At 37.2% G+C, this 22,290-nt stretch overlaps 1 protein-coding gene across 1 annotated transcript in view; it reads right to left on the reverse strand.

Annotated features, from left to right (window-relative positions):
* Enox2 (ecto-NOX disulfide-thiol exchanger 2) overlaps window positions 1–22,290 on the reverse strand; it is an 80,558-nt gene that overhangs the window by 16,541 nt on the left and 41,727 nt on the right. The window contains exon 7 of the mRNA XM_036174691.1: window positions 14,150–14,264. Within this exon, the coding sequence (XP_036030584.1) occupies window positions 14,150–14,264 (115 nt within the window). The remainder of the gene's footprint in view (window positions 1–14,149; window positions 14,265–22,290) is intronic.

Below are 22,290 nucleotides of genomic sequence, written 5' to 3' on the forward strand. Positions count from 1 at the left end.
CATTATTCCACGGCAGGGAGCTCTACTAGGTCCTCACAATGAATATAAGAAAAATAAAACAAAACAAAACAAAACAAAACAAAACAACAACCTCTTTCTGCTTTACAGTGGGAGAGGAACAGTTTTGAAGTTTGAAATGCCAGAACATTCTATTCTTAACAAGACCTACCTACAGGAAAAACTATTTTATTAGACCCTTCTGGAGTTTTAAAATAGCATTAATGAACTGAAGAAAGGGTGATACTTAACTCTAGATCACTGGTTCCCAATCTGTGGGTCATGACCTCATAGGGGTCATATTCAGATATCCTGAATATCAGATATTTACATTATAATTCCTAACAGCAACATTACAATATGAAGTAGCAATGAAAATAATGTTATGGTAGGGGGTCAACACAACATGAGGAGTTGTGTTAAAGGATCACAGCATTGGGAAGGTTGAGAACCACTGCTCTAGACCCTTCCAGACATCTTGTTCTAGTTAAGGGCTTAGGGACAAATTTCAGAAGCACTGGTGAAGTTCACTGTCCATGGGCACAGGGTTATCTAAAGACTGAGACTTAGGGCTGGGATGTATTTCAGATATGTAGAGTGCTTACCTAACACTCAAGAAGCTCTGGGTTTGATCCCTAGTGCCATATAAAACTTGATATTGTAGCACACACCTTTAATCCCACCATCCAAGAGGTGGAGGCAAGGGGATTAGAATTTTGAGGTGATCCACAGCCAGGGCTACATAAGATTCTGTCTAAAACAAAAAAAGTAAGACTTAATCATAGAACTGGCAAATGTGTCTCCTTGTCTCCTCTACACCAACAAAGGTCTATCTGCTAGAGTTTATTATGCCCAATTAGTACTATCTGATATTTAACAATAATTTATAAGGACTAATAAATTGCAAAAACCAGTTTGAGAACACAAAGACACATTAAAACTGAGTTAGATATGGCAAGGATGTTGGTGAAAATAGGCAAATGAGAGGGACAGATGAATAATAAGAGCAGAATTAGGAACTCTAAAGAAGAATAAAAATACTAGTCATCAAAAGCATTAAAACAGGCAGAAGACCGTTGACAGGCCATTAGTAGACTGGACATGGTTGAGGAAAGAATTTCTGAGATTTAAAAATGTAAATGGCTATAACTAAAACATGCCTTAGCCCATCTAGGATGTTATTTTACAAAACACACCAAAGACTGAGTAGCTTATGCTCAATAGAATTTTTTTTTTTTTTAACAGTTCCAGAAGCTGGGCAATCCAATATCAAAGAACCAGATGTTCTGCATTTGGTGAATGCCTACTTCTGGGTTCAAGAGTGGTATCTTTAGTATTATCACACCAGAAAGGGATAAGGCAGTTCTCTGGGGCCTCTTCCATGAGGATACTAATGCTAAGCACCTCCCCAAAGTTCCACTACCTAAGTGGTGAGTAGGTTTCAGCATATGAATTTTGAGCTATATAAACATCTAGAAGACAACAAAAGCATGGAGAAAAATACCTAAAATAAAAATAACAGAATATCCAGTAACCTGGTACAAACACAGAAAGTGTAAGCATATATAATGGCAAAGCCAAAAGAGAAGAGAAAAAGCAATCGTAACTAAACATTTTCCCAAACCTGTGACATACACAAAACTACATACAGTTCCATGAAGTTCATAGAGCATTAAAGATGAGTGTCCTCAAATCTTCTCAAAGTTCAGAAAATCAAAATAGAGCAAAACTTATTAAAATAGGCTGGAACAAAACCAATACCTCACCTACAGAGCAGTAAGTAGAAACATTACATAAGATTTCTCAAAACTACATAAAGCAAGAGAACAGAGGAAAATATTTTAGCAAAATATGTCACCAATGTAGAATTTTGTGCCCTGTGAAATCATGTTCAAAAGGAACTAAGAAGAAATAAAGATTTATTCAGCTAAATAAAAACTGAGGGGGTTTTGACAGTAAGTCTGTCCTGTAAGAAATATGAAAGCTGTTCAGAGCAACAAAAAATGATATAGTTCAGAAATTCAGATCTACACAAAGAACAGCAGAACATAAAAGACGAGTAAATGATGGTAAAATAAAAGTGATCTAGAGTATAATGTTCAAAATTGTAGCAGTAACAATGCACACACTTATGTACATGTAAAATGAATGGTAGCAATGATGCATAGGATGAGAGAGGAATTGGAAATATTTTGTTATTGTAGGATACTTGCATAATCTCAAACAATATAGAAAAAAAGCATAACTGATGTACTGGGGAAAGAGAAAATATAACAGAAAATGCTTAAAACAATATAAAGAAGAAAAAAGTATGGAGGACAAATTAGGAGGAAAGAATAAGGATAATCCAAAGAAAACTGCAGTATATATATATATCCGAACCAATAATCACTTCAAATGTCATACCAGTCAAAAAGGCAGAGATTACCACTAGAGTGGATCAAAAAAGTCCCTAGCCATTTATGATTGCACACATCTATATTCTCAGGACTCATGAGGCCATTGTAGGAGGATAGTTTCAAGTTTGATACCAGTCTTCTCTACATAGTAATTTATTTTAAGGAGCAGTCCATTTCTCAAATTTAATTAACAATGCAAGTACTTTATAGAACACTTTCTATGAATCCACACTGTTCAGTACTTGGCCTTATTTAACCCCACACTGTGAAATAAATAAAAAGCATAGACTAGCCATATATGTAAACTAAACTGAATGAGGTACTTAGTGTACCTGCAAGCCATTTGTGGTTGAAATACAACCACCAAAAGTATTCTCCCCACAACTTATTCATATATAAGGCAAGCTGCTTATTAATTGTGATAAACAGTAAGTTTTAAGCCAGCCAAGGTTATATCATGAGAACTTTTTAGGGAAAAAAATAACAACAATAAGTAAACAAAACCAACTCCCCAACCATACTGAGTCAGCTATATGAACCATAAAAAATATACCTTAATTATAAAGCCTATATAGATAAAAAGTAAAGAGAAGAAGGAAGATAATGCCATTTTAGTAGTAATTAAAAATGGAAGTAGCTACATGAATGTAGTTGAAGATTTCCTGTGTCCTGTCCAGCCCACAGTGGGGACAAATCTCTCCCACCTACAGTCCCATAGCCACTTATAAAATATATCACTCAGAGGCTTATATTAATTACAAAGTGTATGGCCAATGGCTTAAGTTTCAGGCTAGCTATCTCTATCATCTTAAATTAACCCATTTCTATTAATCTACATTTTGCCATGTGGCTGTGATGTAACCAGTCTGCTGGCATGTTGCTCCTTGGATGGCGTCTCCCTCTCCACTCCTTTCTTCTCTCCATATATCTGCTTGGTTGTCTCACCTGCCTCTAAGCTGCCTTGCCATAGGCCAATGCAACTTTATTTATCAACCAACCAGAGCAACACATATTCACAGCACAGAAAGACATCCCACAACACTTGAATTTAAGACAAAGCCAACTTCAGAGCAAGGAAAGTTATCAAGAATTAGGACAGGGGCCTTGTTAAAGGGGCCTGCACTTAAGAAGGCATCACTCTCTTTAATGTGCTAACAGATCTTTAAATTATGTCAAACAACAGCTGAGGGGCTGTAAAGGGAAGCAGAGGAATTCACTAACACCCCTCTATAAGACATGGATGAGGTCAGAAAGCAGAATATCTGGAAGGGCGTAGTTGGACTCAATACCCCTATCAATTAAGTAGATAAAACTGACATCTGCAGACTATTTCATTCAACAAGAGCAAATTACAAATTATAAACTCACATGGAAGTGTCACTAAAAGAGACCACACTCTATGCCATGAATTATACTTTAATCTTAAAATGGAAATTATACAATGACTCTTCTTAGACAACAATGGAATATGACAAAAAGTCTATAATGAAGATAGCTGAACATTCCCCAACACTGGAGACTGAACAACTTACTTTTAAATAATACATGGGTCAAAAAAATTTCAATGCCTCAAACTAAATTCAAATGAAAACACAACTTATTTAATTTCATGGAGTGTGGCAAAGTGGTGCTTAGAGGGAAATTTGTAGGAAGAAATTCTTATATTAGAAATGAAGAAAGATCTATGGTCAAGTATGAAACTTGCTATCTTAGGGAACTAGAGAAAAGAAGACTTAATTAAATAAGTTAAATATTAGTTTGTTAATAGTTGGCAGTTTCTTATGAAATTAAATAAATACTTGTCATAAAACTGAGTAGTTGTGTTTATCTAAATGAACTGAAATTTAATGCCCCTCCCCCAATCCTGTGTTTGCATATTTATAGTCCCTTTACCCATAATTCCTCAAACTTAGAAGCACCACAGATTTCCTTTAGTGGGTTAATGGAGCAATAAATTTATATATTCAGGCAATGCAATATTATTTATTGGTAAAAAGAAATGAGTTCTTGAAGCAAGAAAAGTCACAGAGGAAACAAAGGCATGGTACTAAGTGAAAGAAGCCAATTTGAAAATGTTCCACAGTAGTTGATTCCAATTATATGACATTCTGGAGAAGGAAATACCATAGACACAGCAAAAAGATTAGTAGCTGCCAAAGGCTACCAGGAATGAGTGAAGAACAGGAAGAACACAAACTTTAGGGCAATGAAACATTTTGTATGTTGCCACAACGGAAGAGCCATGTCATTACACATGCATTGATACCTACAGAATGTAGTATGTAATACACACACCAGAGAAGCCCCTCTGTAAACTGTAGACTTCTGGTGATGATTTGTCAATGAAGGCTCATTGATTGATACAAATACATCATTATGGTGGGAGAGGTTGATTGGGGTTGGCACAGGAGACTGCCTCTGTAGAGACAAGGATTATATAGGAAGTCTTTTCTTTTCCCTTTTACTATGAACCAAAAGACAAAAAAATCCTTGAATGGATAATTTATTAATAAAAATGAAGATGCATGGAGAAACCTATGTTAGATTTGATTATTTATGGGTTTGTGCAAATTTTCAAGGTCAAAATTATAAGGCCTATTTGCAAATATTTAGTCAGAGGATTTTTCATTAATCCAATAAACATTTATTGCGTACTCTCTGTATTCCAGGCTTATGACTATGGTAAAATAGGTGACTCCATTGATCTCCACTGTTTATCTACTACATTAAAGGACAGATTTTCCTTTTTATGGTGTTGGGGAACAAACCTAGGGCCTGCATATGTGAGGCTAGAGCTTCACCACTGAGCTATACTCCCATTCCACCTCTTAAAAATGCCAATACAACATGAAATCTAGAAAAGCAGATAGTAAGTTGGACACAAATCACAAAATTGTGCATTAAGTGTGTAAGTATATTAAAAGGCAACTGGACAAAGATGTGGATTTTCTCAGTTATCTTTGGGGAGATATTTTTGTTTGATAGAAAGTAAAAGAAAAATAATGAAATAAAACAATTAAATTATGTATTATAATAAATGATGGAAGAATGCAGATTTCAAAGGAAAGCTTTTGAGGCCAGGAAATATGTGGCAGCCATGATTACTGCAAGCAGCCCCTGGAAAGGCAATACTTGAAGCTATGAGATTGAGGCTGAAGATGCAATGGAGATCTCAGGTGGTTTGAGATGTCAGGAACATGGAATTCTCATTTAGGAAAACTACAGTTAAGGAGCAGAGGCAGCCCAGGAGAGTGACTGTGTGGGCTGAAATGGCAGGATTTAATGTCTGTCCTGTTAGCTCTTGCTCCTTTTGCTCATATCTCTGTTCTTAGTGAAAATAGCCTCATCCTGTAGACTGGCTGCTCTCATGAAGTCACCAGGGAAAAAGAAAGCCACGATTCAAGCATTACTCTCTCTGCTTCCTGTTTACCCTGATGGGAACAACTCAGCTATGCCTTCTTTGTCATGATGAACCAACCCCCCCAAAAAAAAACCTTGAGCAAAAAGCAATCTCTACCTCATGAAAGATGGGTTATATGTAGGAAAAATGCATATGCTACCATGTCTGGATTTAAAGAGAACTTTATCCTGAGACTAAGACATATCTCATTCCCAAAAGGAATTTGCCTTTAGGGAGAACTGATTTTATTTAAATGACTTGGACCTAAGAGTATTCCTGAAGTGACTAGGCTATGGTTAGACTGGCTACCTAAAGCAGAGAGTGGTACTGCAATAGAAAGCCTTTCTCAGTTTCCACACTTGTTTTCAATGGATGGTTGTGCAAATATAGTAGCTTTAAATTTCATGTCAATTTATCAATTATAAAAGACCTTTTTCAGGGCACATTCATTTTGTGTGTGGCTTTATAACTGATTTTAACTACTTCTGTATCCATACAGATTTTGTTTTTGAAGAGAAAGCCATTATATAGAGACTTGCATTGACAAATCTCTAAATATTTTCTACCCATGCCATCTCCCAGTGGCTGAGATACTGTTCATCAGGCATTCACAGCACCAAGGGAAGCCAACATAAGTGATTCGTGTAATGAACAAAATGGTATAGGAAAAGGGACATTAACCATCTGTCAAATGGAAGAAGCAATATTTGGTTTGTTTGCTGGATCAGTACCAAGGACAGTATTTCAAGCTGGCATTAGGCTACATAGGCATATAGGTTCCTCTGTAAAGTGTGACTCCAGATGGACAGTTGTTTGTTTCTGCTTTGCCTTGACTATCATTTGGTGATCTACAAGGCTCAAAATAAAACAGTAACATTCCATCTCCCTCCTTTTGTTACTTCATGGACTACAGTACCACAGGCCAGTGGTTATGCTCATGTTCTACATGGCACATGGAGATGCATGACTGAGGAAAGGGCAGAGATTCAGGAGAGTGCTCAGAGGCATATACCGTAGTTGAAATGAGAAAATGAGGAGCAGAGTGCTTGTGTCCCTCCTGGGGGAAAGGGCTTGGTGATGAGCACTGACAGAAGCAAGATCAGATAATAATCTTCTCAGTTTATACCCATCACTGAGAAAACTCCCCAAACAAGTAAACAAACAAACAAACAAAAGCAAGGTAGTGATCACTGATAATGCTGGGGGAGGGCTTCTCTACAAAATGTATTTCCTACTCTCTGAAATGAAGGTTTCTGTCATTTAAATGAGAACACAGAGTCCTTCCTTTCACAGACTTCATGGTAATTGGGCCCATTCCTGATGTTGGAGTCTTTCATACATGGCCAGAACACTGAAATGTTTAATATTACCTTTGAATACTATGTTTGAATGGGTGAACCTACAGTCTTGATACTGTAGAGCACAGTATGGAGAATGCATTCCTATTCTGCCATTGTCAGCTTTCAGCTTCTCTTTTCTGACTAGTCCCTATGTGGGAAATGTTTTTCTTTATGGCAATTGCTTCTTAGATCTGAAGGCTGCCAGTTTCTCCTGACAATATGAAAATATGAAGGCAGCTGTGAACATCTCCTCCTAGAGGAGCCACTGAAAGCAGAATCTCAGATATGTGTCTGTACAATGAAAAACCAACACAGACTTTGTGCCATTAAAAATACTAGATGGTGTAAAGGAAACAAACAAGCAAGCAAACAAACAAACAAAACCAAATAATAAGTGCAGTGATTCAGCTACTCTTGGAAAGCTTTATTATAGCAGATACTAAAAAATGTTACAAGATGATAGAAAGAAAATGTGCAACATTCCTCTCAAGCCTAAACTAAAAATCTGAACCCTAGCGATTCTCAAAGGGTAATAAGCTAAAAACAACAGACAGGGAGATCACCTAAGTACAACCTATAGAGGTGGCTGCAAAGTGGTTCAGGCAAAATCTCAAGTGGTTTCCTTGATCTCGTAAAGCCTTATTCTCTTTGCCTCTATATGTCATTATCTCTTCCTACCCAGTCTTCTGCCATCATGGATGCATCTGGGACATAATGGTTCCCCTCTATAACACCTACATCCCTCTGCCAAATACTGGATCCCCATTGGTCAGTTGCTTCTTTGTTCTTCATCACTCTAAGATTCTGTTCTCCTTCTTAAATCCTTAATTTCTTGGAGTGGCCAACTTCATCCATTCATCTAATTGTTTTTTGGATAGGTTCTACTGTAAACTCCTTAGCACCCTATATTTCTTCAGCCTCCTGGAAACCTTTGACCAAGCTGACCATCCCAGTCTGTAACTCATGGTCACTTGACTCAATTCTCTCTGCTCTTTCTCCTGGGCCTCAGAGGACTTTTAAAGGAAGTTGTGGAACTAGACAGCTAGATTAATATGAAATCATGTTAGTCCTTGCTGATGTGATCTCTCAACTTTTTTCTTCCTTCCATGCTTCCAACAATATGTACTCAATATCTATTCCTTGCTTTTCATGGTCCTATTTCTAAACAGCTTCTGTGATTAATAGATGACCAATCTCTTACTATATACAGAAGTCTGGGCTACATACATACTTTCAGGATCCCTCTCTCTCTTCTCAGAGAAAATTCTCATTAGAATGTAAGCTTCTTATAAGTTTGAGTCCCTTTTCATTCTTTTTTCTAGGACTTCATTTCCACAAATTCCCATAAATATTGCCTCATCTTCAAGTACTGAAGAAGTCACATTCTTCATTTTCTTCTCTTTTATTGAACATCAAAAATCAATTTTAAAAGGGCATATTTATAATTCCAGAACTCAAGAGGAGGAGATAGGAAGAGCACCTCAGCTTTGAGGTCAACTTGGGCTACATTGTGAGTTCCAGAGCAGTTTGGGCTACTCAGCAAGACACTGCCACTCCATACCTCCTCCCTATCAACCCAAACCACCACCATCAAAACACAAATTCCTTCATTTCAGTCCATTCCTATAAGCTCTGTTCTGTGGATCACATTGTGTTCTTCCCTGCCATCCCAAAGATGTTGAAGCTGTAAAAATGGGATCTTGTGCCCAGCAGTGGTGGCGCACACCTTTAATCCCAGCACTCAGGAGGTAGAGACAGGCAGATTTCTGTGAGTTTGAGGCCAGCCGGGTCTCCAAAGCGAGTTCCAGGAAAGGCACAAAGCTACACAGAGAAACCCTGTCTCAAAAAACCAAAAAAGGATCCTGCTTAGTAACAGGGTATTTACAGAAGTAATCAAGTTACAGTGTAGTCATTATGGTGTGCCCTCACAGAAGGAGAAATTTGGGCAGGGACCTAGACATATATCATGTGAGCATAAAGGCAGAGATTGGGGTAATCTATCTCTATGTCAAAGATTGCTGCCAAACAGCCAGAAACTGGGAGGAAGCAAAAACAGATTATGTCTCACAGCCTTCAGAAGGAACCAACTCTGCTGATACCTCCACCTTGTGCTCCTAGTTTTAAGAAAATAAAGACAATATATCTGTTTTCAAACACAACTCTATAGGGTAGTGGTTCTCAACATTTCAAATGCTACGACCCTCATGCTGTGGTGACCCCCAACTATAAAATTATTTGCTACTTCATAACTAATTTTTCTACTGTTACAAATTGTAATGTAAATATATGATATGTAGGATATCTGATATGCAACCCTTGTGAAATGGTCATTCGACCCCCAAAAGGGTTGTGACCCACAGGGTGGGAACCACTGCTAAAGTGCAGGAGAGATGGCTCAGCAATTAAGAGCATTGGCTGATCTTGCAGAGAACCTGGGTTCAATTCCAAGTACTCATTTGTCAACTTACAACCATTTGCAGTTCCAATTCCAGGGAATCCAACATCCTCTTCTGGCCTCCATGGGCACTGCACACATGTTGGGCACACATATAATATATATGCCAGCAAAACACACTTACACACAAAATATGACTGTGTAACCAAAAAAAAAAAAATTAAAAATCTGGGCGGTGGTGGCGCATGTCTTTAATCCCAGCAGTGGGGAGGCAGAGCCAGGCGGATCTCTGTGAGTTCGAAGCCAGCCTGGTCTCCAAAGTGAGTTCCAGGAAAGGTACAAAGCTACACAGAGAAACCCTGTCTCGAAAAACCGAAAAAATAAAAATAAAAATGACTGTTTAAGTCTCCCATGGTATGGTACTTTGCTATTCTGGCTCTAGTGAACACTCATCTGCTCGAAGAGGCTCATTCAGTGAATGATCTTTACTTTCCTTCATCTATATACCAACCTTATACTAAGGCCTTTCGAGTCTATTCCTTTATGAATGACTCTAGCATCTTTAATCTTACATTTCCATTGTTTTTTTTTTTTTTTTTTTTTACTTCTGTCATTTTTCTCAATCCTAGTGCCATCACTCAAGCCAAAGTCTTCATCATTTCATAACTCTATTCATAAAACAGAATCTGACTGGTCTCTTTTTCTAAAAATGTAGATTTCATGATGTTTTCATCATAGTAGTGCTATGGCCTGATGTGCTTACTATGTTAAATACGAGCCTGGCATGTATTCTCCTCCAGACTTTAGACTCATTGTGCCTAACTAGTCTTTTCTCCCCTAACACATATCATGCATGTCCCTTTCCATCACTGAATCCCTATTCCTTCTACTCGACCATGCCATCAGGATGCTCTTACTTTTGTTCTTCCTATCTAAACCTGTTCCCCTTTCAAGGCCCTGAGCAATTTTTACTGGCTTTGGCTACTTGGGATCTCACTGATACCTCTTGGCCCAGCTGGATTCTAATCAGTACTCTAGGTTAGCAGCAAGTAGTTTTTTTTTTAATTTATGCAAATTTATTTATATTTATATTAATATTTCTCTAAGCTTTCAGGCCATCATGATAATTAATTGGTCAAATTCTTAAAGTGAGAATAATGAAAACTAGATGATGGGGAGGAAGAAACAGGGAAGAGAATATTTTGGCTAGAATAATCAAGGAAAATTTGTCTCTTTCATTGTTTTTCAAATGGTCCCTGGACCACCAGAATCTAAATAATTGAAGTATCTGAAATACCATTAAAAACCTACTGGGTCAGACTCTCTGTATCTCATAAATATTTTTAAAATTTTTATTTTATTCAGCTTAAATGATTAATAAAGAATTATATATACTCAAGGTTTACAATTTTCCCCAGAGAAATACGCTTTGTACAATGATTTGTACAAAGTTATATGGAGGTTGCTAACTTTTTTTAATGTCTACTCTCACAGCAAATTTCACATATAAAATACATTAATTATTGTAGTGATAGCAGTACATACTGGATCTCTAGAACATGTCACCTCATGACCGACAGCTTGTACCCTCTAGGATACCGAAAATGATTTTTAGGTGGACCAGTCATGATAAGCACTAATCCAACTGAAGAAGGCAAAAGGGGTATGTAGAGAAGAATACCCTCTTAGCTCTTGTGTTTACTAGGTACATGAGTAACAGTACAATAAAAGAGTTTCACAATATCCAGTTTGCTCTGATGGGATTTCCCTCTGTTTAACAGATTGCTTTCAGCAAAGCAGACTTTCTTCCATTGCAAGTACTGTACCACAGATATTGGTTAAAGCAGGGTCTTCGGGAGAACAGAAATTCTGTGGCACTCCAAGGTAATGTAATGACTTTTATTTTGTTTGAGAAGTAAAGGACAACCAGGGATCCACTATAGGCCCCTGGAATTCAAGTTGGGGGAGCACAGTGAGGGAAAACAACAACGTGGAGATCTACTTGCTTAAGCTTTTAATTGAAAACAAGTGATAGCTAAAACATATAGCTGATTTAGATAAAAACTAAGGGGACTCTTGCTGGTTCACGTCAAGCAGGATTTCTGCAGTTGAGTACTATGGAAGCAAGATAACAGAATTAGATACGATTGAGGGGAAGAAAAATGCACAAAAGTCCTTGAATTAAAATGAATTGAAACCTTCTGGGAGAAAAGCTATTTGGTAAGCTCCATTAAGTCTATTGTAGATAGCTTTATTTGACAAAGCAGCATCCTGGCATGTGGAACAGGAAAGAAAATAGCTATAAGATGATCTGTCAGGGAGTTTCCAGTCTCTGAACGAATAAGATTATGTGCAGTAGCCAATACAGCTTTTAACTCAGAAGAGATACAGAAGCAAAATGCAATTATATATCCCTAGTAAGTGCATTCTGTATGAATTTCCCACACATCCCTCACCTCCCCCAGTCACTCCTCAAACTCTGCAATCCATCATGTGGATACTCAAAATCTAACAATGTACAAGCAGTGTATATGATGCTAGGGGTACTGAGGTGAAGGCAATACTACAAGTCAGAATTAATCTGCTCTAATATATCTTATTGTAGCACTTAAATAAACTGAATAGCTCCATTATTATTATAGTCTTTTCTTTATTTTGGCTATAGATTTGTAGTATTTATTTGCAGCAATTCAGCATTCTGAAAATGCTAACCACTGCTTATAAAGCATCTAGTAAGACAATAGTTTGTATATTTATGGATCAAATGTATCACAAAAATGGAGAAAATTCCATTGCAATAGCTAATGGATACCTTTAAAAAGTCTGACTTGATTTTTTTTTCTGTAATAATTTCCATTTATGGAGTGAAGATTCCAAGACCCCTTATCTGAGACTAGAAACTCTGACTTCAATATGGGAACTGAGAACTGCAGGTTGGAGTTTTGGTCGATCAGTATGTCCCCCTACCACATGACAAAGACATTCAATTACTTAATATATTTCCAATGTTTATATCTTGCTTGGCATGTAACAGCTATGAAATGACTGGATGAATCTGACTACCACAAAATCCAAGTTAGTTGTTATGCTATGGAAGATAATTGTCAGTGAGGGAAAATAATCTCCCAGATCTGACACTTGAATTCATATATTTCAAATTTAGGCCAAGTGCTTTTATGATTTTAAAAAAATGTGTATGTGGTATATGATGTGTGTGCAGATGTGCACAACCACATGTGTACATAGACACCAGAGAAGGATGTTGGGTGTTTTGTTCTATTGTTTTCCAGTGATCTTGTGTGCCCCCAACCCCCTACAGTGCTGGAGTTACAGACATCCATGGCCATGTATGTAGCTGTTGGGCATTGAACTCAGGTCTTCATGTTTGTCAAAGCAAATGCTTTTACATACTGAGCCATCTCCCCAGCCTAATGCTTTTTTATGCTGCACTTTCCTATAATTAAGTCCTAAGATTGTTTGCAATGATTTACCTGAAACACTGTTCTGGTGGCAGGTCTTCAGTCTTGTGGTGCTCTTCCATCCACAGTAATTTATGATTAAACTAATGGTAAAGTGATGTCTTATTGTTCATGAAGCTTGCTCTATAGGCCTACTGGGTATCAACACCATAGTTTATATTTTACTGTGAGTTCCAGGTTATGCTAGACTAGAATAAAAGCCTCCACCCAGACAACCATTTGTAGACTCTGATTTGGTACCCAATATATTTGCTAAGTACCTTCAATAGTTATTTATTTCAGTTATTTATTACTTTGTAGACTTTACTTTTGCTACTTTATGGAAATATTAATTTTTCTACACTAAAATCCAAAATCTTATCTAAAATTGTTACCATGTGTGCATGTGCATGGACATGTAGAAGTAGACATTAATGCTAGGTTTCTTCCTCCATCATACGCTACCTTGTGTTCTGAAACAGTTTCTTGCTAAACATGGAGCTTAATGATTGGGTGGCCAGCAGGTTCCAGAGATCTTCCAGTCTCTACCTCCTCAGAACTGGGATCCCAGGTATGTGCCACTGTACTATCTTTTAATTTTTATATGCACACTGGAGATCGGAACTTCAGTCTTTATGCTTGCAGAGTAAGCACTTAACTGACTGGGCCATCTCCCAGGCCTACAAATTCTTGACAGTTTCTCCTAAATTCTATAATCAACTTTGTATTTTTCTTTATGTCCTTTGCTATATATAGTTTGTTAACATTTAAATAATATATCTATCTGTTACTTATTTGGGTAGAATGTATATATAATCTATCATTTATGCACATGTTTCCTCACAGTTGAAGAGAATATTAATAAATCCAAATCAAATATGGAACAATGATGCCTAATGTCCAGTGAGGTTTCTATTTTTTTGACAAAAGTGCACATTTTAAATTAGTTACTTCAATTGTAAAGGGGATATGTGAAGAACATAGAAAACCCTATAGGCACAGGTTTGATACTAGCAAGTGTTTACTCACATCAATTTTTTCTATCTGGTGTGCAGTCTGATGGGCTGATGTATCACCATCTCACCTTGTTTTAAAAGTCTGAGAACATTACCATTGCAAGTAAATGTTTATTACATAAAACAAACCAGAATTATCATTACCTGATTCCTCCGTTTCTTTTGTTTCTGTTGTTTCTTCTATTTCATCATCAGACATTTCCATTTCTTCTTCTCTTCTGATTCCCATTAATTCATCATTATGAATGTTGCGGATTTCCTAAGGGTAAAAGGTATGCTTTTTAGGGGGAAACTTTTGAAAATGTTGAGGAAATGGACAGAGGAATGAGGACATATTAAAAACCTTCAGGGTGCTCTTAAACAAAAAGGCAATGGCACACTGAGACTAAACAGTCTCATTAAAAGGCACACTTGGCTCTTACTTATGTGGAGTTCAGGAATTTCCCTTTAGAGTTTTGTCATTATACCTTCCCATGTTGATTCCTTTAATTTTGCTGCTTGTTATTTCCTCTCCAACACCTTTCCTGAACAGAACTCTAAACCAAGATTTTGTAGTTTTAGAAGATACAGCAAAAATGGCTGTTAAGAGTAACCTTCTACCAGACTAATTTTTTCATGGACAATAACAATAATGTTTGGACAAAACAAAATACATAACTACTTGATGTCATTGGACAGTGAACAAATGCAGGCATATTATAAAGAGGAATTGGCATTTGGAAGAATCAAAAAACCTATAGACAAGTTTCCCTGGTTTTAAAAAGTCTCTTAGTTTGAGAGCAGATTAGAATTTATTCAGAAGCAGCTAAATTTCTAGTAGAAAACCCAGCCTTGGTGGAATAGCAGCCACTGGAAAATAACAAGGGGATCTTAGAAAGAAGAAATGTGTGTGTGTGTGTGTGTGTGTGTGTGTGTGTGTGTGTGTGTGTGTGTGTATGTGTGTAGGACAGAAAGGAAGGAGAAGGGAGAGAGAAAGACATATATACATACATATACACATAGATTCTTTACAGTCTCTATATAGAATCCTTTGAAAGTTTTGCATGCTTTCTCAACCAAGGAAGCACAGAGAGTCCAAGAAGCCTAGCTAAGGCTAAAGGAGTTAAATTGTTATTGGAACTGCTATACAATAGATAGAAACTTCTAGCTTGAATACAAAAAATTAAATTGATCATTTAAGCAAAAGAAGAAAAAGTGAACATTTTGGAAGAACATATAAGCGTCCATAATTTTTTTTATTTTTTGTTTTTTTTCAGACAGGGTTTCTCTGTACAGTTTTGGTGCCTATCCTGGATCTCGCTCTGTAGACCAGGCTAGCTTCAAACTCACAGACATCCTCCTGGCTCTGCCTCCTGAGTGCTGGGATTAAAGGTGTGTGTCACTGCCGCCAGGCAAGAGTCCATAAATTTACACTATAATATTAATATCTAAGATAACCACCAAAATCATTGGACATCTCAGGAACTAGGTTGACTTTACATTTTCCAGAAAAAGAACATCAAATGGAGACCAAACTTGCAATGATCCAGATGTGGTACTCAGCAAACAAATAAAGTAGCTATTTACCTATTCTCCTGGCATAAAGGAATTATGCTCACATTGAAAAAAAGGTAGGGAATCTCATCAGAAGGTCAGATGCTTTAAAAATAACCCACAGATTCATTTAGCTTAAAATAAAAAGACAAGAGTTTTTTTCTGGAAATAATGAACTAAGAAACAAAACGTTCCTTTATTTTCAACATTAAACACAAGTTCTTATTGTAGACCTTTATGATGTTATTGCCATTTCCTTCCACATATCTTTGTACAGTAAAAATTTTAATGGAATGATTTTTTTTAACATTTGGTGGTAGGATTCAATCAGTACAATAAAAATTTAATCAAGAAATACTTAATGTGAAGAACTTTTTTTTTTTTTTAACCATAGAAAGGAGTATAATAATGAGGGATTGATTAGGTGATCCAAATGCCTCCAGAAAATAAGAAAACATCACATACAAGAACAGCTGGTATATCTAAGATATGATATGAACAAGAAATCTACTTACATATACACCCATATGGGCATACTAACGCAAGTCTAAGTAGCCCATGTTGAACACTACACTTCTATAACACACAAAGCTGAGTCATAAGAAATGGATTGAAATCCAATGTGTAGATGGGGAGTAAAAATTCAGAAAAACCTTCATTGTGGTCATCTGGTCTTCAAATATATGCTTGTGATTGAACACACCCTCACCCACACATGCACATACAGAAGGAAAATATACATACATATATACGGACATGTACATTATACCAAAATAAGAATGGGAACTACACATTTTAGAGCAACTTGAAATCATTTAGACATCATGTGATTGTTATTAATTGACTAGGTTTTAAGCTGAGAATCCCTAACTAGGTTAACTCCTACTGGGCTATAATATAGGAATCATCTAAAGCTGTCTGGTGCAAATTATCCCATTTATCAGCATTATATATATATTTCAAATGGATTTCTTTCTTTTTGTGAGTCAAGGTCTAACTAAGTAGTCCTGGCTATCTTGGAACTCACTCTGTAGACCAGGTTGGCCGTCCTCCTGCCTCTGCCTCCTGAGTGCTGGGACTAAAGGTGTATGCTACCATGCCTGGCCTTCAAATGGATTAATTTATAATGATATAGTTAGTCACTATCTTAATGTCCTCCTTTTTTATTCCTTTATCAGGAAAAATGATTTCTAGTCCAAGTTTTCATTAACACTATATGAAGGAATCTTTAAAAAAGTAAGTAATTTAGTATCATCACTGATTGTTAAGAAGCAGCAGGAAAAATCGGATGCTAATATAGTACCTCCCATGTACTGCAGAGACTTTACTTAAAATAGAAGAAAATAATGACTTGCTTGTGATAAATGAGCTTTAAAGGTCTGTGTCATGAAAAAGATGTGCTATGTCTTATTCAGACTCATGGCATGAAGAACAATATGGGGATTTCTCATTCCTCTGAATGCACTTGACCTCATGAGATTTAGTTTCAGTTATCATCAGAGCTGTTACTGGAAGGTGATTATAACAAAGTTTGACACTGGCAAATTCAAATATTGTACAGTTTACTGCATCATGAAAAGCTGTGGCTTTTTAGATTTCTAATAAAAATATGGGCTGTCACAGGATATAATCAGATACCAACTCTCAACTCACATGTCACTAACGCTGATAAAGTTATTATGTTTCTTGGGAGAGTAAATTGTGTTCATTCTAGGGAAATATCCCAGGGCAGCAAGATCTTAAAACTAAGACAGGTCCTGTAGATTCCCAGCATCCACCAAGAATCTTTTCACTTCCAGGTGAAGGCTCAACTGAATCACCAATGAGTTAAGGAAGAAATAAAGAAAGACATTAAAGACTTTCTAGAGATCAATGAAAATGAATACACCACATACCCAAACTTATGGGACGCTATAAAAGCAGTGCTAAGAGGGAAATTCATAGCACTAAATGCCCACATAAAGAAGCTGGAGAAATCTCACGCTAGTGACTTGACAGCAAACCTGAAAGCCCTTAAGGAAGAAGTAAAGTCTCCCAGGAGAAACAGATGCCAGGAAATTATCAAATTGAGAGCTGAAATCAATAAAATAGAAATAAAGAGAACAATACAAAGGATTAAAGAAACAAAGAGTTGGTTCTTTGAGAAGATCAACAAGATAGACAAGCCCTTATCCAAACTAATAAAAAGACAGAGAGAGAGCATCCAAATTAACAAAACCAGAAATGAAAAGGGGACATAACAACAGACAATGAGGAAATCCAGAGAATCATCAGGTCATACTTCAAAAACCTCTACTGCACAAAACTGGAAAATCTAAAAGAAATGGATAATTTTCTGGATAGGTACCACATACCTAAGTTAAAGCAAGACCAGATAAACCATTTAAATAGTCCAATAACCCCTAAGGAAATAGAATCAGTCATTAAAAGTCTCCCAACCAAAAAAAGCCCAGGACCAGATGGTTTCACATCAGAATTCTACCAGATCTTCAAAGAAGACTTAACACCAATACTCTTTAAATTGTTCTACACAATAGAAGCAGAAGGAATATTACCAAACTCCTTCTATGAGGCTACAATTACCCTGATTCCTAAACCAAACAAAGATGCAGCAAAGAAAGAGAACTACAGACCGATCTCCCTCATGAACATTGATGCAAAAATACTCAATAAAATTCTGGTGAACAGACTCTAAGAACACATCAAAACAATGATCCACCATGATCAAGTAGGCTTCATCCCAGGGATGCAAGGGTGGTTCAACATATGAAAGTCCGTCAATGTAATACACCATATAAACAAACTCAAAGAAAAAAACCACATGATCATCTCACTAGATGCAGAAAAGGCATTTGACAAAATCCAACACCCCTTCATAATAAAGGTCTTGGAGCGATCAGGAATATAGGGAACATACCTAAACATAATAAAGGCAATTTACAGCAAGCCAACAGCCAACATCAAATTAAATGGAGCGAAACTCAAAGCAATACCACTAAAATCAGGAACAAGGCAAGGCTGTCCCCTCTCCCCATACTTATTCAATATTGTACTTGATGTTCTAGCCAGAGCAATAAGACAACATAAGGAGATTAAGGGGATACAAATTACAAAGGAAGAAGTCAAGCTTTCCCTATTTGCAGATGACATGATAGTATATATGAGTGACCCCAAAATTCAACCAAGGAACTGATACAGCTAATAAAAACCTTCAGCAACATAGCAGGATACAAGATCAACTCAAAAAAAAAAAAAATCAGTAGCCCTCGTATATAAAATAGATAAACCTCAAGCTGTACTATAGAGCTACAATAATAAAAACAGCTTGGTATTGGCATAAAAACCGACATGTGGACCAATGGAATCAAATTGAAGACCCTGACATTAACCCGCACACCTATGAACATATAATTTTTGACAAAGAGGCCAAAATTGTACAATGGAAAAAAGAAAGCATCTTCAACAAATGGTGCTGGCTAAACTGGATGTAAACATGTAGAAGGCTGCCAATACCAAGCTGTTTTTATTATGGTAGCTCTATAGTACAGCTTGAGGTCGGGGATTGTGATGCCTCCAGAGGTTGTTTTATTGTACAGGATTCTTTTGGCTATCCTGGGTTTTTTGCTTTTCCATATGAAGTTGAGTATTATTCTTTCCAGGTCTGTGACGAATGGAAAAGAGTCTCTGCTTTTGTTTCCACAGAAAGCCAAAGGCTATGGATTTGTTCCAGATTAAGATACATCAGGTTTGATCAGCCAAGGCCACCTGAAAGGTCTCCGATGACACAATGGCCCAGATGATCCGACATCCAGAATGGTTACAAGGCAACTGGCACAGAGGTTTACCCTCATGGAATACTCTATAATCCTAAAATTTTCTTTATGTCCCCATAAGATATAGTGCCCCCCTCCAGCAGGAAGTAGTAAGAAAAACTACGCCTAAATTCCCAGCTGGCTTTGGAGATGGAATTGGCTCACTCCTTTTCTAAACTCAAGCACATTGTTAAAAGAAAAAGTTAAGAGATTCTTGTGTCCCAAAGCAAAAGAGCCCTCTTGTGTGGGACAAAAAAAAAAAACAAAACAACAAAAAAAACCAAAACAAACAAAAAACAATATTTTATTTAAAACAGGTTGATTATAAATGCAATCTCTTTCTAAAGATAAAAAGGGGATATGATATAGATATGACAGGATGAAAGGGTAGATTAATGAACTTACTTCTAAAGAGCAACAACTCATTTAAAACGTTTTACATTGGTATAGATTTTTAGTCTATTGATACAAACTTAAAGTTAATTTTGTTATACTGTGTGTATATTTCTACTCTTGTTTAAGGTATTATGTTTGTACAGCTCATTTAAAATTGTAATGGATAATTAGAAATAGATTAATAACTGGTCATCTATGATAATCATACTCATAGCCATGTTAGTTAAGTCTTCTAGGTATACACAGAGATATTTCAGATAGACAGGTAATCTTCAAACACTTCAAAGGTCTACAGAATATGGCATTTAAAGTATTTTTAAAATTTAGACTTTCTGGACAGTGAGATATGTCTGTTCCTAGCAGCACCAATTTACTTCAGAGAGGAGGATGGGCATTAAAGACACTTCATATGGAGTTTATCTTCACCTTGGCAAAAATAGCCATTTGGGCAAGAAACTGTTCTTGCTTGGACTGCTTGATTGACTGGACATGCAGGACCCATAGAAAGGTGACCACTAAACTTTGCTTGACAAAATGGTCCTTCAGGTTCCTACTTCGCAGAGGAAACTGCCAGACATTCTACAGGACACTGAGAGAAGTGACTGAGAGACTCTAGCCCTGTGGGCTGACAAATGCCCCAACTTTACAAAGGAACATTAGGTGACTATCCAGGCTGCCAGCTGTCTCTGTCTACCCTGCAAGACTCCCGAAAGTTGCTTGCATCCTTCTCCTGGTTCTCAGATAATATTATATCCTTCTGAAGTCTTTGATGTGGTTGAAGACTAGATAGTTATAATTTCTTCAGTTATGATACAAGATAAGTTAGATATAAAACTTTAGACTCACAAATATAAGATAGATAGGATATCTTCTTTAATATTGTATCTATAGTTCCTGTTTGATAATTGTTTTGTTATCTGTAATTTTCCTATGTAAAAGTTAACACTCCTTTTTTAACAAAAAAGGGGGAAGTGCTGTGGATATCACTTTGTATAAATAAAGTGCTGATTGGCTAGTAGCCAGGCAGGAAGGATAGGGTAGGTGGGATGAGGAAGAGGAGAAGGCTGGGAACAGGAAGGCTGAGAAGAGACACTGCCAGCCTCTGCCAAGAGAAGCAACATGTAAAGACACTGGTAAGCCACAAGATATGTGGCAAAGTATAGACTAAAAAAAATGGGCTAAATATAAGAGTAAGAGCTAGACAATGGTAGGCCTAAGCTAATGGCCAAACAGTTTAAATAATATAAGTGTCTGTATGATTATTTTATATGTGGGTTGTGGGACGTTGGGGGCTTGGTGGAACCTGGAGAGAAGCTCTCCAACTACAGACAGAAACAATCAATGGGACCTGTTGAAACTGAGAAGCTTTTGTAGAGCAAAGGACACGATCAACAAGAAAAAGCGACAGCCTACAGAATGGGGAAAGGTCTTCACCAACCCCACATCTGACAGAGGGCTGATATCTAAAATATATAAAGAACTCAAGAAATTAGACATCAAAATGCCCAACAGTCCAATTAAGAAATGGGCTATAGAACTAAACAGAGAATTCTCAACAGAGGAAGCTCAAATGGCTGAAAGACATTTAAGGAATTGCTCAACATCCCTAATTATCTTGGAAATGCAAATCAAAATGATTCTTGAGATACCACCTTGCAGCTGTCATAATAGCTAAGACCAAAAACACAGAAGATAGCTTATGTTGGAGAGGATGTGGAGCAAGGGGAACTCTCCTCCACTGCTGGTGGGAATGCAAGCTTGTACAGCCACTTTGGAAATCAATATGGCGCTTCCTTAGAAAATTGGGAGTCCATCTCTCCCAAGACCCAGCTATACCACTCTTGGGCATATACCCAAGGAATGCTCAATCATACCACAAGGGAAATTGCTCAGCTATGTTCATATCAGCATTGTTTGTAATAGCCAGAACCTGGAAACAGCCTAGATGCCCTTCAACTGAAGAATGGATAAAGAAAATATGATACATATACACAATGGAGTACTACTCAGCAGAGAAAAACAATGACATCATGAGGTTTGCAGGAAAATGTATGGATCTAGAAAAAATCATCCTGAGTGAGGTAACCCAGATTCAAAAAGACAAACATGGTATGTACTCACTCATAGTAGGATACTAGATGTAAAACAAAGATGACTAGAATGCTACACAACTCCAGGGAGGCTACCTAGAAAACGGGACCCTAGGAAAGACACAGGGATCACCCAATGACAGAGAAATGGATGAGATCTACATGAACAACCTGGACAAGAGTGGGAGTAATGAAGGGCAAGGTTCGAGGGAAAGAAAGCTTAGGGGAGCAAGAAATCCCAGCTGGATCAAGAACAGAAAGGGAGAACAAGGAATAACAGACCATGATAAATGAAGACCACATGAGAACAGGAATAGCCAGAGTGCTGGAGAGGTCCCCAGACACCCACGATGATACATCCTCTGTAGACTGCTGGCAATGGTCGAGAGAAAGCCTGATCTGACCTAGTCTGGTGATCAGATGACTAAACACCCTAGCAGTCATCTTGGAACTC

This window comes from Onychomys torridus, chromosome X, assembly GCF_903995425.1.
Source record: "Onychomys torridus chromosome X, mOncTor1.1, whole genome shotgun sequence".
Taxonomy (NCBI): domain Eukaryota; kingdom Metazoa; phylum Chordata; class Mammalia; order Rodentia; family Cricetidae; genus Onychomys; species Onychomys torridus.